The sequence below is a fragment of the Cnephaeus nilssonii genome (assembly GCF_951640355.1).
Source record: "Cnephaeus nilssonii genome assembly, chromosome: 10".
NCBI lineage: Eukaryota > Metazoa > Chordata > Mammalia > Chiroptera > Vespertilionidae > Cnephaeus > Cnephaeus nilssonii.
The window spans coordinates 21,075,164-21,090,020 of NC_137081.1; the positions used below are offsets into that span (position 1 = coordinate 21,075,164).

Sequence of the window (14,857 nt, forward strand, 5' to 3'; positions counted from 1 at the left end):
TGAGTGAGAGAAGCTGCCCTGGTGCTCACTGTGCTGGCCGCACAGGGGTCTCAGCACCGTGTGCTCGAATCAGCCCCGAGCCACCTCCCAGCTGCGCTGTCAGCTCGTTGGGGAGCTGGAGCTGCCACGTGAGCATTTGCGATCTCCCAGGGCACCCTGCACTGCGCTAGGCATGCCTCGCTAGGTACCACTCCAAACTTGCTGAATTGCAAAGAATTCACCCAGGACCACCGGGATGGAACTTGCCTATGAACTGAGCCGAGTCAGAGCCGCGGGATGGAGACGCATTCCTGTTTCCCCATTTGAGCCCCTGGGTCCAGCTGTGCTTGCTTCTTGGTCACAGGGGCCCATACATTCCTTTTTTATTTCCTTAAGCCAATTTGAGTTGAGTTTCTCTTCCAGCAGAAAGAGTCCAGATGCAAAACTCACAGTCATCAGAACCAAGACCTGGAGGTGGGAAGCCGCTGGGAGGGCCAGGTGAGTGGTCCGGCGGAGGCAGCCCGGGAGCCACAGCCAGAGCGTGGGGGAGGCCTTGTTTTGCCCACCAGACACCTGGCAGACCCCTTTCCAAACAACACAGCTAGACAACAGCCCAGGTTTTCTTTCACTTTATCATTTATAAAGCCATACAATGGATCGCAAAGAAACAAAGCCGCCGACAGGAGCGGGCAGCCTCAGTGTACAACACATTCATGTCCAGGGTAAGTAGCATAATCAGGGTTTATACAAGGCGGCCGAGGCTATAGGCACGATGATACAAAATAGAAAGTATATTTCCATCTATATAAATACACAGTCAGGGCACGGGAGGAGGGCGGGTTATTCTGGTTTTCCTGCAGAGGGAAGGCCTGGGAGGCAGGGGAGGATGGGGTGGGGTGGTGAGGGACTCCTTACATTTGTTTTGAATGACACGTCAGAGGGAGGGGAGAAACAGGGAGACGCATGCAGACACAGATGTGCTCCGCACGCGCGCGCGCGCACACACACACACAAACCCAACACGGACACAGGAGAGTCTCAACTGCTTAACACTGATTAGAAAACCAACTTGGGACATCCCTCTACAACTGCCTCACTGCTGGGAAGAGCCAGGCGTGGGAAATAAGCACAGGTCCTCCCACATTTGGGACATCTGAGGACCACAGAGCCCACCCCATTACCAACACTGAGATTCCACCCGTCGAGGCCCTACAGGCCTCGCCTCCCAATTCCTTCCGCACCCGATATTGACCTTGAGATCCTCCTATTGCCCACCTCCTCCAACCCAACCCTGCCGATCCCTAGAGAGATGAGCGAAATATGCACACACATACACCCGCACTTGCACGCACGCGCACACACGTCCTGTGTTACCACTGCCAGGGGACTCTGGTCTCGAGATTCCGAGGCCTGGCCCTGGGTGAAGAGTGGCTCCAGGGCCCGGCCTCTGACCTCTCCAAGAACCCCAAGTGTGGGGAGACGCAGGGGCAGAGGCTGCCCTTGGACTCAGGCATTGGCCCCCTTTGATCTCCCCAGGTCCTGAAGCTGGGAACAAAGGGAGGAGACCCCGGGGCAGGGTGGCGGTGCACGTCAGGGCATAGGTGTTGTCCCACCTGTGAGGAGTCTGCCCATCTCTGCTCATGCCCATCCGAGGAAGGAGGAGAACGCCCCACTCATCTCCCTCCTGGAGCCCCTTCATGGAAGGGTCACGCTCATCCAGCCAGCTGCCTCCTCTTATGGTGGCACAGCCAGCTTCTGACACGCCCAGGGACACCCCAAAGCCCAGAGCAGGAGGGGTCCTGGCTGTCCACGAGCTTGGAGCGACTGCAGGAAAGGCTGCCATGATGACCAGGTCAAGGCCTTTCCCAAACCCAGGACAAGACATGTCTGTCCCTCAAACACTAGCTAGACAAGGGAGCCAGAACACATGACCTCAGGGGAGGGGATGCCAGTCACCTTGGAGGCTGATCAAACAGCTCACTTCCTCCCTATTTCCCCTCTGGGGTCTGCTCTCCATTGTCCCCATGCCCGGTCCTCCCCTCTCCTTCCACCTGGGAAGAGCCACGTGGCAGCACTGGGCCTGCCTCCCTGCCTTGGAGGCCTGGCTGGACGACAGCCAGAAGCAGGCGGGGCCTGGGGCCAGGCTGAGCCCGCCTGGGGCTGTGTGGCTGAGTCACAGGCTGACCATGCCTCTCCTGGACCCGCCCCACCCCACTCCCCAGCCTACTTTCAAGATCAGACAGCACTCTCCTGGCTGACGAACAGGTTCAACACTAAACAACAGCAAATATGTTGAGGGAGGGGGAGAGAAAAGGATAAACATTTACACGATAATAATAATTATTAAAAGTGCTTTCTTTTAAAGGACATCTTTGGCAAGAATATACTGCAGTGCTGCGGTGTGTGTGTGTGTGTGTATGTGTGTGTGTGTGTGTGTGTGTGTGTGTGTGTGTGTGCACTTGTGCGCATGGGTGCACGGGCCCAGCCTGTGAGATGGGAGGACTACAGTGTCTTCCCAGCCAGTGTCTGACCCAAAGGGGGAACCTCTGTGGAGACTGAGGTGCCTTCCCCATTTCTCAGGAAAAGCCGAACTCTAGGAAACCAGCTCCCTCCAGAGTGACCCAGAGAGGGAGTGAATCAGCTCCCCAGCGCCCCTAGGTCCTGCTTGCGAGGTCACCCTCAGCTCAGGTCTGGGAGGTGGGCTGGCCATGCCTGGGAGGTGGGATGCGGTGGGCGGTGGGCAAGCATGTGAGAAGGCTGACCCTGGGCCCGGGTCTGCCCGATGGTCTAACCCTCCGCTGGCCTCAGTGTGGAGAGGACGTCCAGACCAGGAAGAGAGTCCCGGGCTGTCCAGTGGGAGGTTAGATATTGACAAAGGAAGGGGTGGGATTTCTCCTATGGAAGAGAGACGGGAAGGTGGGGAAGGGGGAGAGGGGATCCCAGGATCTGGCTTGAATGCCTCAGAAGGAAGAGCACTTTGGAAGAACTTTAGTCACCAAGCACAAGGTTTCAATCTTTGGGAAGCGGGGGACTGCTCCCCGTCTTCGTTAGACACTCTCCTTTCTAACTCCCTGAAACAGTATGTCCACACAGATACAGCTTCTTGGAGGAGAAAAAATACAAAAGACACACACACTCCCCATGCCCATCACAGTCACCCATGTCCCCCGCTGGCTCACACACCTGCTCCAACCCTGGTGAGGGGGCTTCTCTTGGGACCTGATGGCCAAGGCCTAGGTGGCTTGCCAGAAAATAGGGGGCCAAAGGAGATGGAACACATGCACCCCTCCCTGCTAAGCCCCAGACAAAGTCTAGGGAAGGCCAAGGCCAGGGCAAGGAGACCCCTGATTGCTCCAAGGATAAAGGCCCCTACATTTCAGGCTTCCCTTATATATAGAAAGAGGGATGGGAATTGGTTTTTGCCCAGGGAGGCAATAAAGCAATATGGGAAAACAATAAATACTTCTTGTCAATTTACCTATTCTTTTTTTAACCTTTTCTTATATTTTATTAGCTTACAGATTCTGTCAGTATGTCTCACATATATATTATATATATTTATATATCAGTACAATGCCTCTCTCTAGGGGACCCCCAGAGGCTTAAGAAGCCCCTCAAGAATGGAGTCCTGGTGACTTTTCTATTCGAGCTGAGAGTACTTGGGTGGAGGTCGGGGGGTTTCCCAATAGCCCAGGTGGACTCCAGGCCCTTTGGCCTAAAGGCACGCCTTCTGCCCTCTGCTCAGAGGCAGCTTGTCTCTGCTGGGGAAACCAAGGCAGAAGTGGGAACAGCAAGGCTTTGGTATTGTGTACATAGGCCATGTGGTATACAGGCAGCAGCCCAGAGCTCTGCTGAGTCACCTGGACAGCCCAGCAGAAGTCAGGCCCCAAACCCCGGCAGAGGGGAGGACAGGACCCCAGGTGTCCCCTGGGCTTTGCTGAGCAGGGCTCTTGGAAGCAGGTTCCCCAGGATGAGCCCAACAGGGGGACCCTGCAGGACAGAACAGAGCTGGGCAGATCAGGAAGGCTCGATCCCCAGCACCCAAAAAGACATCATGCAGATAAGCCTGTCTGAGATAAGGCTGGTGTGGTCTTGGCAGCCAAGAATGGGCTGAGGGCTGAGAGCTGAGGGAAGTGGCCTGCCCACCTTGCCATACAACTTGGGGAAGATGCCTGGAGGTCAAAGCCACTGTGGCTGATGGGTCTCTTCCCCAAGGCTATGGAAATGCACGTCTCCATCTCTTCCAACCAATGGTCCCGCCTCCTGGCCGAGGCAGGGTGGTAGTCCCACTCCTGCTGGGGTCTTTGCCAAGGAGAAGGGGCTGGCAGCACGTGGGGCCAGTAGAGCGCAGGTGCAGGGACCAAGCCAGAGCCTGTCACCCACATTCCTGGGTGCTCCTGGGGAAGAAGTCTGGCGTCCCCTCCCTGATGCTGGGTCACTCCAACTCTGACCTCTGGACAGTATGTACATGTGTGCAAATATGGAACATGGACAAGTACACCTGTTTATAATTCTAGCTGAGAGTCGAATATAAATCTGAGTGTGAGGATGTGGGAGCAGATATATACACAACCCCACATACATTCCCACGCAAACTATACATCAGAGGCAGAGCAGAGAGACCTTATGTACCTCGGGTCTGAGATACTTTCAAAGCAAAAGTTCTGCCACGTGATGTCCCATGCTGGCTCCTTTTGGTTTGACAAGGTACCCTAGAGGGGGCCAGAAAATGATTCTCTTGACTTGATTTCTTGCAAAGCAGTTGGGCTATGGAGACACTTTTCCATTCCCCAAAAAATATGGGTCCCCAAGGAGGCCAGCTCTGCCTTCTGTGAGGAGCTGTGTCCTCTGGGAGGGTGAGAGGGAGTTAGGTGGACCTGCTTCGTTTTGGAGACTTTGGGGGTTGCGCAGTAGCCATCTACCCAAGGGAATCCGAGTTATCCTCCTCCATCCTTTTCTTTCTTTCTCTCCCTCTCTCCCCTGCCCCTCCGCAATTCACTTCCCTCTCCCCATGTCACACTTTCTTCTCTCCTTCTCCAAAATTGGCCCAAAGTCCTCCTTCTGGATTCAGAGGTGGTCAGGATTCACGGGTCCCCTCCCCACATGCCCCATCCCCACTGCCCTGGCCCGGGGCATCGGGTAAGTTCATCTCTTCTGGCCTGCACTCAGCATGACCTTGGAGACGAAGTTGACAATGGCGGAGGCAGGCTGGTTGGGATCAAGCTCAGCGAAGAGGTGGCAGGCGTTGTCCGTGGTGCTGCCCTGCTTCCGGGCCACAAAGCCGAAGAGCCTGCAGGGGCAGAAGAGGGGTGACAGGTGAGTGGGGAGGGCAGGAGGGGCCAGGCCTTGGAGAGGTGCCCAAGTGAGCAAGCTTATCTTCAGGATGACCTCTCCCCGCATCTGTCCACATCTCCTAAGCACAGGGATTGGGGTGGGAGAGACCAAAAGAGAATCCTCTCTCTCTTCCACTGACAAGACAGTCAAGTGACAAGAAATGACAGTGGCACTGGTTTCAGGGGAGGCACAGAAATTCCTCTTTTGCAGTGGGGTGGAGGAGGAGTAGGGAGGAGGAGCTGCAGGCAAGTGACAAGACTGGACAGAGAGGTGGATACGAAACCAAAAATAAAATGGGGACATTCCTAGCTGAGCTTCTCTCAATCCATCTCAGCCCCACCCCCACCCAACTGTTCTTACACACCACACAAACGCAAATGAATAAAATGCCGCCTGCCCGTCAAAGGGCTGGACCTCCTCAGACACCTGGAGAAGGTCGGGGAAACAAAAGGACAAGGGTCAGGACCTTCCCCCCACCACCCACGCATTTCCCTTGGGCTGCGGAGAATGGGAGGAGGGGGAGGGAGACCCCACACCTGTTCCCCCAACCCCCACTCCCTGCACCAAGACTGGAGTGAGCTGGCATTCTCTCTGCAAATCAGAGTTAAAAATATGAGAGCAGAGAACAGAATGTGAGCTCAGGTCCCCTCCTAGCCAGCGCGTTGCTAATTAGAGTGAGATGGGGCAATCGGGACAGCTGGGGATTCCGATGGAAACCCCTCTCCCTGGGACTGGACCACAACAGCCAAAATTAGAAAAGTTGGGTCCGGTTTGCAGCCGTGCACACGCATGTGTGTACACACCCTGGGCTTCCTACAGCTGCTTCAGGGCCTGGGAATCACTGAGCCAGAGGTCTGGGGCAATGGTCTAAGTCAGGGGTCCTCAAACTTTTTAAACAGGGGGCCACTTCACTGTCCCTCAGACCGTTGGAGGGCCGGACTATAGTTTTAAAAAAACTATGAACAAATTCCTATGCACACTGCACATACCTTATTTTGAGGTAAAAAAACAAAACGGCAAAAACACCCGCATGTGGCCCGCGGGCCGTAGTTTGAGGACGCCTGGTAGTGGAAAAGCCTGGGGCCGTGACCAACCCCTGAATCCCCTTTCCAGGCTTGCTGGGCTCGTTGGTGCAGTGGAGGACGCTCAGGGCACCAGGGGGGACAGGCTCTGAGCTGTGGGCTTGAAGGCACACCAACCCTGGCGGCCAGGTTCTGCCATGGTGGAGAGTCTGCCAACCTCATAGCCTAAACAACACCTGCCTCCCTCCCTTGATGTTTACGTCAGCTCCAAGGCTCCCAGGGCCAGCTCAACAATAGCCAAATCCTTTCTCTGCTTAGGGAAGTGGATCCAGGCAAGAAACCTCAACCCCAGGGGCATGGAGGAGCACTTACAAGGACCTGAGAGCTAGACCCTCTTTACTTTGGGGCCTCAGGCATCCGTGTGCCTCACCCTAGTCCCATCCCCAGCCGGCTCCCTGGGCCGGTGCCCCGCCCAGCAAGGCCAGGTCAGCAGGAAGCTCAGCGCAAAACCAGTTCCTGAATGAAGAGAATTAGTTACAGGCCTGGGACCAGCCCACTCCTGTCCCTGACCCCTCTCCCCACACAGAGCCCAGTGGTCAGTGAGCAGGAGCTTCCTCAAATACGAATCTCTGGCCTCCTGGTTGGTGGCAGGGACACAGAGACCTGAATGAGCCCTGTGAGCCCAGGAGAAGGCTGAGGCAGACACCTGGGTCCTCCTTCCCCTGGGCTGCTAACTCTTCCTGTGACCTGGGGTACACTGAGGTCTCCCTTCATCCCACACAGCCCCACTGCTGATCATGCTAACTGCAGGTCAGTTCCATTGCTTCTTGGCCGAGGTGGCCTCACTGCGACTCCTCCTCACTCTCCTCCTCCCTGCCTCATCCGTCCTCTCATTTCTTCATTAGACAAATATTCATCAGCCCTTCCCATGCGACAGACATAACCCTGCCCTCAGGAAGCTTGCACTCTGGTGGCCATGCCTCCCTGTCCCCTCAAAATGATCTCTGTCCCACCCCCACACCCATTACTACCTATTCAAATTGTGCCTGTCTTTTAAGACCCATTTTTTAAAATGTAAGTTCTTCCCCCAAACCACCCTGACTCCCCCTGCCTAGAATCTGTCCCATGCACTCTCCTCTGTGACATCCATATACACGATGAGCTGCACCCTGGTGGCATGTTGCGTACAGCAGTGGTTTTAATGTTTTAACAGTAAAACTTTTCTTTTTCTAAAACAATCTTATATGAAGTCCAAATATAGAAAGGTGACAGCAGTGAGTGTTTATGGCTATAAATGTATCAATTCAACAGCACACCTTTCACCATTATAAACTCAACCAGTAGAAACGTGAGCCCGTATTTGCATGAGCCCAGCAGAGTAAAGTGTGGAATTACAGACCATAATGGTAATCTGTGTCAGCTTCAGTAGCCAGGTTATTCCCACACTTTGCCTGGGTTTTGTGATATAGAGAAAACCCTGACTCATACTGATACATACCTGCAAATTGTAACAAGGGTTTTCCTCCCCTCTTAAGAGCTCAGTTACAAACTGAGGATCGTAGGGTTCCGTGGAACACAGTTTGAAAACCACTACAGCATGTTAATGTTTATACATGTATCCTATCCACTGTGCCAATGGCGGACCTCTTGGGGTTAGAGTCAGCCTTCTGGTCAGGGCTGTTCCTCTGAGGCACTTAGGAAATGCTGAATGGATGGAGGCATCAACCAAAAAGTCCCAGGGTCATCCCAGAATTCAGACCTTCTGGGCTCCCATGTTCTGATGAAGTCTAGTCCAGCCATATAGAAGTCCACCCAAAGAGTAGACTGGAAATCAAGGAGGCCAGGATTGGGGCAGAAAAGATCATTTCAACAACCCTGCCCCACTGTCACCACCTCGTTAAACTCTCGGCTTCCTGTCCAATTCCTCAGATCCCTACTGGCCTAGTCCTGGGAGAGGGAAGGTGACAAGATTGGAGGCAGAAGGCAAAAGACCTGGCTGCCTGGTCCAAAGCTGAGTGACCCTAGCTGCCTCCAACTAGTCCTGGAGTCTCAACCTGCCCCTGCTCTCCCCACCCCCAAAGACACCAGCCATCTGGGATGGGGGAGAAGTCACACTTACTTAGCAGGGGCACCTCCCTCCGTCTTCATCCACCTGTGGAGAGAAAGAGGGTACAGCGTAATTCACTACACCTTCTCCTCGGAGCTCAACCCCGTGCATGCCCAGACCTTCTGGGGGAAGGCAGAGGAGCCCCACTATGGGTTGGGGGGCATTCAGACAAAGAGAACTGTGGCTTGTCTCCCAAGGTCCCTCCCCAGTGTGGAGAGAAGCAGATTCAAGGTCAGGGACAAGACAGAGGGGGGTGGCGAAAGTGGGCATTTGAGTCCCTGGAAGGGTCTCTAAATTTGTTGTGGAAAAAACTCAGAAAGATGCCCAGCACAGTTACTTTCACTCTCACAGACACAGGCAGGTCTTCGAGCCGAACCAAAAATGCACACACGCACACATACGTTCACCTGTACACACATGCACACACACAGAGACTTCAGTGTTCTAGAGCTGGCTGGGAGGGAAGGTGTCTACATAAGACTCACTTTCTCTCCTGTGGATCCAGGTCACAGAAGGTGACAGTGTTGAGAGGGTAGTGTCGTCTGAAGAAGAGCCTGTGGTACAGACATCAGATAGACAAAGAGTGAGTGTTGAAGTGACAGATCAGGCCACCTTCCCATCATCTGTGGCTGCTGTAGGTCAACACAGCCTTTCCCTTTTGACCAAGATAACCTGGGCTGCTCACACTGGGGACATAAGCAATGCACGGAGACAGATAGATGTGTCAGAGAAACATCTCTCAAATGCTACAGGTTAGGAAAAGGAGAAAGAACCTGGCATTGGGGGATGAGAAATGAGGGTACCTTGGAGGAGGAAGGATAGGGGTGGGGGAACATGTTAGAGAGAGCCTGAGAGGAAGGGCTCTGTTCTAGAAAGCAGGTTCTTTTGTCAGTTGCATTTGCAGCTGTATACCCAATGCAGGCATATTTGTAGAAAGATGGAAAATGGGTAGATGGATAGGAAGATAGATGGAGGCATAAATGAGTGAAGGAATAAATGGAGGAGTATAGATGGGGGATGAATGGATGCAGAGATGGATGGATCAACTGGTGAGTGGGTGAGCAAGAGGATGGATGGATGGATGGATGGATGGATGGATGGATGGATGGATTGGTGGGTGGATGGATAAATGGATGGATAAATGGATGGATGGACAAGTGGCCGGATAGACAAGAGGATGGATGGGAGATAGATGGGTACAAGGAATGAGTCAATTGGTAAGTGGGTGGGTAAATGGAAGGATAGATGGGTCACAGGAGGAGGGCCTAACACAGAAGTGGGCTGAAGATCCTTACTTTCTCTGGTTGTCAGTCAGTGTGATTCCTTGGGCAGACACTTTGAAGTGAACGATGGTGGCAGCTGGCGTGGGATCAGCAGCCAGTGTCTCAGAAATGGCTTTGGAGATGGCCTGGGGCCCAGTGAGCGACTCCATGTCCACAGAGTTGACGAAGAGCACATTGCAGGCTGGAAGAAACCCACCCAAGGAGACGTCATGGGGGTTGGAGTGGGTGGGGACGACCCCCAGGTCCTCTCTTCAGGCCAATCTCAAGCCAAGGCACCTGAGCCCAGAAATGTGGTGTGCCCACCCAGAGACATTTGGGTCTGGGAGTGATGTCCAGCCTGCACCTGCAGGAGGGGACAGGATAGAAAGGAGGAAAGGCCTGGGCAGGGTCTGGCCACTCACCTGCCCCTTGCTTTAGCAGGTCGGTGGTTGAGTTGGCAGGGCCCGAGCTATCTTTCGAGTCATCTGTGGGATCTGAGACAAAGATTTCATTCAGTCAGTAATTAAAACTCTAGACCTGGAAAGGATCCCCAGTCTGGATGGGCCTACGGCGAGCTCTGCAAATGCTTTGTGCAATGGATACTGCTTTTCATATCAGACCCTGGCAGCCGGTACGTGTGTGTCCAGTTGGAATGGTCAATACTTGCTCTCTGGTTGAGAGCTCTAGATTCCAACAGAGCTGGGCTGAGACCCTCAGCCCAGGACCTGCTAAGTATCTATAAAGTGGAAATGTTGGTGATAGAAGTGTTTCAGTGGGTTTTTTAAATGCTCCATGTACAGTGTTAGCCCAGTGCTTGGCATAAAGCATGCCTTCAAGTGGCAGTTAGTGGTGCTGTTCTTTTGTACTGATGTCTGTGTAGATCAATAAATGCCCTCATTCATTAAACACTTAAATAGCACAATTATAATTTCAATATTAAAAAGCATCAAGTACCATTTACACCAGTGTTTTTCAGACTTTGCTGTGCAGACTTGTTAAAACCAGAGAACCTGATTAGGTGGGACTTGAGAATAGTTGCATTTTAAACAAGGTCCCGGGGGTGCTGATGCTGCTGGCCTGGGGATCAGGCTTGGAGAACTACTAGTTTATACAATGTAAATATCAGTTTGATCATTGCTGAATTACTTTGGTAAATTCTGTAGAAATATCATTTAATTACTGTCTAACTGTCATGGTTAATAATGCTATTTAAGTTGCAGTTGAACTTTTAAGCTAATAATGTTGGTCAATTATCATTAATAATTCAATGAATCGAATTGGATACATAGAGACTATCAAACAATATTGGAGGTTTTCTGTGTAGGCAAAAACCTCAGGAGCTCCAAGAGAGAGGAGAGAGTCCCAAGGGCACTTCTGAATATATTATTATTGAACAGAGGGAGAAGGCACCTCGGCTCCCAGTTTCCAGACCTCAAATTCAGGGCCAAGCATATTCCCTTCCCGTGGGCACTGTGTACTTGGGGGCTGGGGATAGAAGCCTGTGCTACAATAGAAGCTTCGCTTTGAAGAGCTTGGGGTCCACCTGCCATCCTCCAAGGGTGGGACACCCCTCTGAGAGAAGCTGAAACCTCCTTTGCTGGCCCCGGGTCTCACTCGGATTCTCATCCTCTATGTCCTGAGGCTCTCGGGTTCCAATCAAACATCCCACAATCAAAAGTGGGCTCGCTCTTCCCTATCAGCTCAGTGTTGCCTCAGTCAGGGGACATCCTGTCAGCCACACAGACTAGAAACTCCAGGGACATCTGACCGTCCCCTTTCCTTCCCACGCCATCCAGAGCCAGCCACCTCTCCTCTAAGAGGTCCCTCCAGAGTGCTGTCTCTGTCCATTCAGGCCAACCTCCCACCCCAGGGCGCCCCATGACCTAAATCTGCCTCCCCTCCCGCTCTCCTCTGCCCTGCCCACCAACGAGTAGCTCGCCCTCTGGACAAGGTCCTCCCACGACTGTCTCCTGGGATGAAGCTTATTCTGATAATTCATTTGAATTTCTTTAAGCCTCCAGAGAATTTTCTAGAACAATCTGGCAAGTCAATTATGTACATTCCTGGAGTTAAGCTTTTTAATAAATGTTTCCTTTTTTTTTTTTTTTAAGTAGAAAAAAAAGAGGTGGTTTCAAGTTTCCCCAGATGGCAAAATGACCCATGTCCTCCAAGCCTGGCCCAAGCTCTGGAGTGCTGGCAGGGCTGAGAAATGAAGGAGGCCAGTTCAAGGGTGGGCTGGGAGACGGAGGAGTGTCAGGTTCCTACCTCGGTTTGGAATGACCAGCTTACAGGGCAGGGCCAGCGGGATAATGGAGTGCTGGTAGACCAGGGCAGAGAGAGATCCTGTGGGGAGGGAAACAGCATGTCATAGCAGCTTTCCTGGAAGTGGGCTGGAGCACTGAGGGAGCCCACCACTCCACCATGATCAGCTTCTTCATTACCCTCCCGCATCCCACCAACGAAACTGAAAATCCACTCCCTCTTAGCAAGACCCAAGGGAGAATATTCCAACGGCTCGCCCTAGCAGTCATAGGTTACTTAACAGCTTTCCTTTAGAGAAAGTTACTCCCAACATCTCTCCCAAGCCCCTCCATTTGCCAGGGCCCCTCTCAGGACAGTGCAGCAGAGGACTCAGAGAATCGTGGGATCAAATCCCAGCTCAGTCACTTATTAGCTGTGTTCTTGCATAAGCCTAACTTCCATGAACCTCCATGTCCTCATATGTAAAACTAGAGGCCAGGTGCACAAAATTCGTGCAAGGGGCTTGGCCCTCACAGCCATGGCCCTCGCAGCCCCGGCTTCATCCTGAAGGACACCCGGTCTAATTAGCATATTACGCTTTTATTATTATAGATGGGACAATGGCACCTACCATGCAGAATTGTCACGAGACCAGAAGTAATAGAAGGGACCTATACAGTGACTTTCACATAGTAGGTGGTCAATAAAGGAAACTGTTGTTATAGCTATTATTCAAATTATAATGATAACAAGTCTCAGTGGGGTAGGACATCTATCAAGAGGAATCTGGCAGAGTGAAGGGACTGGAGGACAGAGGAAGGGAAACCACTGTCCATTTCTTTGCTATGTCTAGGACAAGAGGGGTGGGCAGAACCGAGGTGGGGGGAGGGAGGCCCGGGACAAGCCTGAGGCTCTCTGCAGGCCAACTGGGGAGACAGAAGTGGGGGAAATCTCACCGAAGTTTGGCTCGTTGGGGCAGCCCTTGAGCTTGACTCCTCTGGGGCCGGTCTCTATCAGGAAATGTCTCACCAGCTCATGGGTCATGTCCCCTGGGATGAAAAGGAAGAAATGAGTACCAGTCACTTCTCATGGTGCCCTCCCACCACCTCCCACCACTGATTTCTGACTTATCCAGTGTGCAGGGCTTTGACGGGAGAACCCTGGAATGGAGGGACTGCCTCTCCTTTCCTCCCTCTCAAGGAAACGCAATCACAGAGACCCAATAATCTGGCTTCCCTGTTCTCTGACCCCAACCATCACCAAGCCCAAGACTTGCTCTGCTAAAGAGGGTTTAGCAGGGACCAGCTTCCATGAGAACTAGAAACTTGCCCAGCCCCCAGCTCCCTCTGGCTTTGAAGAGACCATATGGATCACCTAGTCCTGAGGCCCAGTTAGAGAAGACAGTGTTACCTTTCTTATTCTGCTGCATGATGGTCGGAGGGGGAGAAGACACCTTCATGGCCAGCCCATAGGCTCCTCGGAAGGAGTGGCTATCACGGATGATGAAGGCCCCGGGCTCCTGGTCCTTCAGGAGAGCGATGGCTGGGTCGGGAGGGGATGGGGAGAGAAGAGGAAATAAGAAATTGATGGCACTGGCTTTCCTTAAGTCTCATCAGGCCTCTGGAACCTCATTCTTTCTTAAGTGAGAGGAGACTCTTTAAAGTGAGAATTCAAACACTCTTAAGGATCTTTCTATACTGGAATTGGCAAACTTTTTCTGTAAATAGCCAGATGTAAATATTTCAGGCTTTGCAGGCCATGCAGTCTCTACTGTAACTGCTCAACTCAGCCACTGCCACACAAAAGCAGCCACAAACAGGATATAAATGAATGGATGTGATTGTGTTCAATAACACTATAGTTACCAAACAGACAGCAGTCCGGATTTGACCCGGGGGCCGTGTCACCAACACCCTGTCCTATGTCCACACAGACTTTCTCTAGGGGCCTGAGGTAGGCTTCATCTCCACCCCTATAGCCCCAACTTTATTTTTCTGTAAAATATACAAAAATCTCCCATATCATGCAGATGGAGAGCTAACATTTCCTACTATCTTGGCCGGCCTTTTACTTTGCGCAGAAACCAAGACTTTGCTCATTTTAAGGATCCTTCAAAGAAGTGCTTACAATCACTGCTCTGCTCCCCCACACTTCACCAGAGCGACTGCTCTTCCTGTCTGACCTTGATCCCAGCCCCCTCTCTAAGACCACCACCTACTGCAAAGAGGAAGGAGTCTACTTAAATTTCTTGCTCAGGGGAGGCAGCAGCCAGCTATGACCTTGGATGGACCCCAGAGCCTCCCAGCACTCACCCTGCTCTCTGGAGATCTCGGGTTTGTACCAATACTTGGAAGTGTCCTGGACAAATTTTACTTTAGCCCGGGTCTCTGGGCTGTTGTCTAAAGGAGAAAAAAAAAAGTGATATGGGTTAATTTGTGCCCTCCCAACCCAAAAGATGTGTGGGGGTCCTAACTCCAATACCTGTGAATGTGACCTTATTTGGAAATAAGGTCTTTGCATATGTAATCAAATTAAAATGAGGTCATACAGGATTAGAATGGTCCCCAATCCAATATGACTGGTGTCCTCATAAGAGGAAGAAAAGAGACGGAGACACAAGGGGAGAGCACCATGTGAATGTGGGGGCAGATTGGAGAGATGCGTCTATAGCCGAGGGACACAAAGCACTGCCAGCAATGAGAAGCCGGGAAAAAGGCCTGGAGCAGACGCTCCTCCCTCAGAGCCTCCAGAAGGAGCCAACCCAGCCAACACCTTGATTTTGGACTTTAGCCTCCACTACTGTGAAAGAATAAATTCTGTGTCTTCAGCATAAAGTCTGTGGCACTTTGTTATGCTGCCCTAAGAAAGTCAGTCACCTCAAACATCAGCAGAGTATTGCTCAAGGGCCCTGA

General features: G+C 52.3%; 1 protein-coding gene across 7 annotated transcripts in view; it reads right to left on the reverse strand.

Annotated features, from left to right (window-relative positions):
• Positions 1-592: 592 nt before the first annotated feature.
• The window catches only part of TNS1 (tensin 1), a 218,472-nt gene continuing 204,207 nt past the window's right edge, over positions 593-14,857 (reverse strand). For all 7 annotated transcript variants that reach the window (XM_079782334.1, XM_079782331.1, XM_079782332.1 and 4 more), the window contains 9 exons: positions 14,258-14,344; positions 13,356-13,487; positions 12,902-12,994; positions 11,970-12,047; positions 10,127-10,198; positions 9,738-9,906; positions 8,928-8,996; positions 8,455-8,487; positions 593-5,269 (listed from right to left, as the gene is read on the reverse strand). In XM_079782334.1, the coding sequence (XP_079638460.1) occupies positions 5,125-5,269; positions 8,455-8,487; positions 8,928-8,996; positions 9,738-9,906; positions 10,127-10,198; positions 11,970-12,047; positions 12,902-12,994; positions 13,356-13,487; positions 14,258-14,344 (878 nt within the window). In that variant the 3' untranslated portion in view covers positions 593-5,124. The remainder of the gene's footprint in view (positions 5,270-8,454; positions 8,488-8,927; positions 8,997-9,737; positions 9,907-10,126; positions 10,199-11,969; positions 12,048-12,901; positions 12,995-13,355; positions 13,488-14,257; positions 14,345-14,857) is intronic.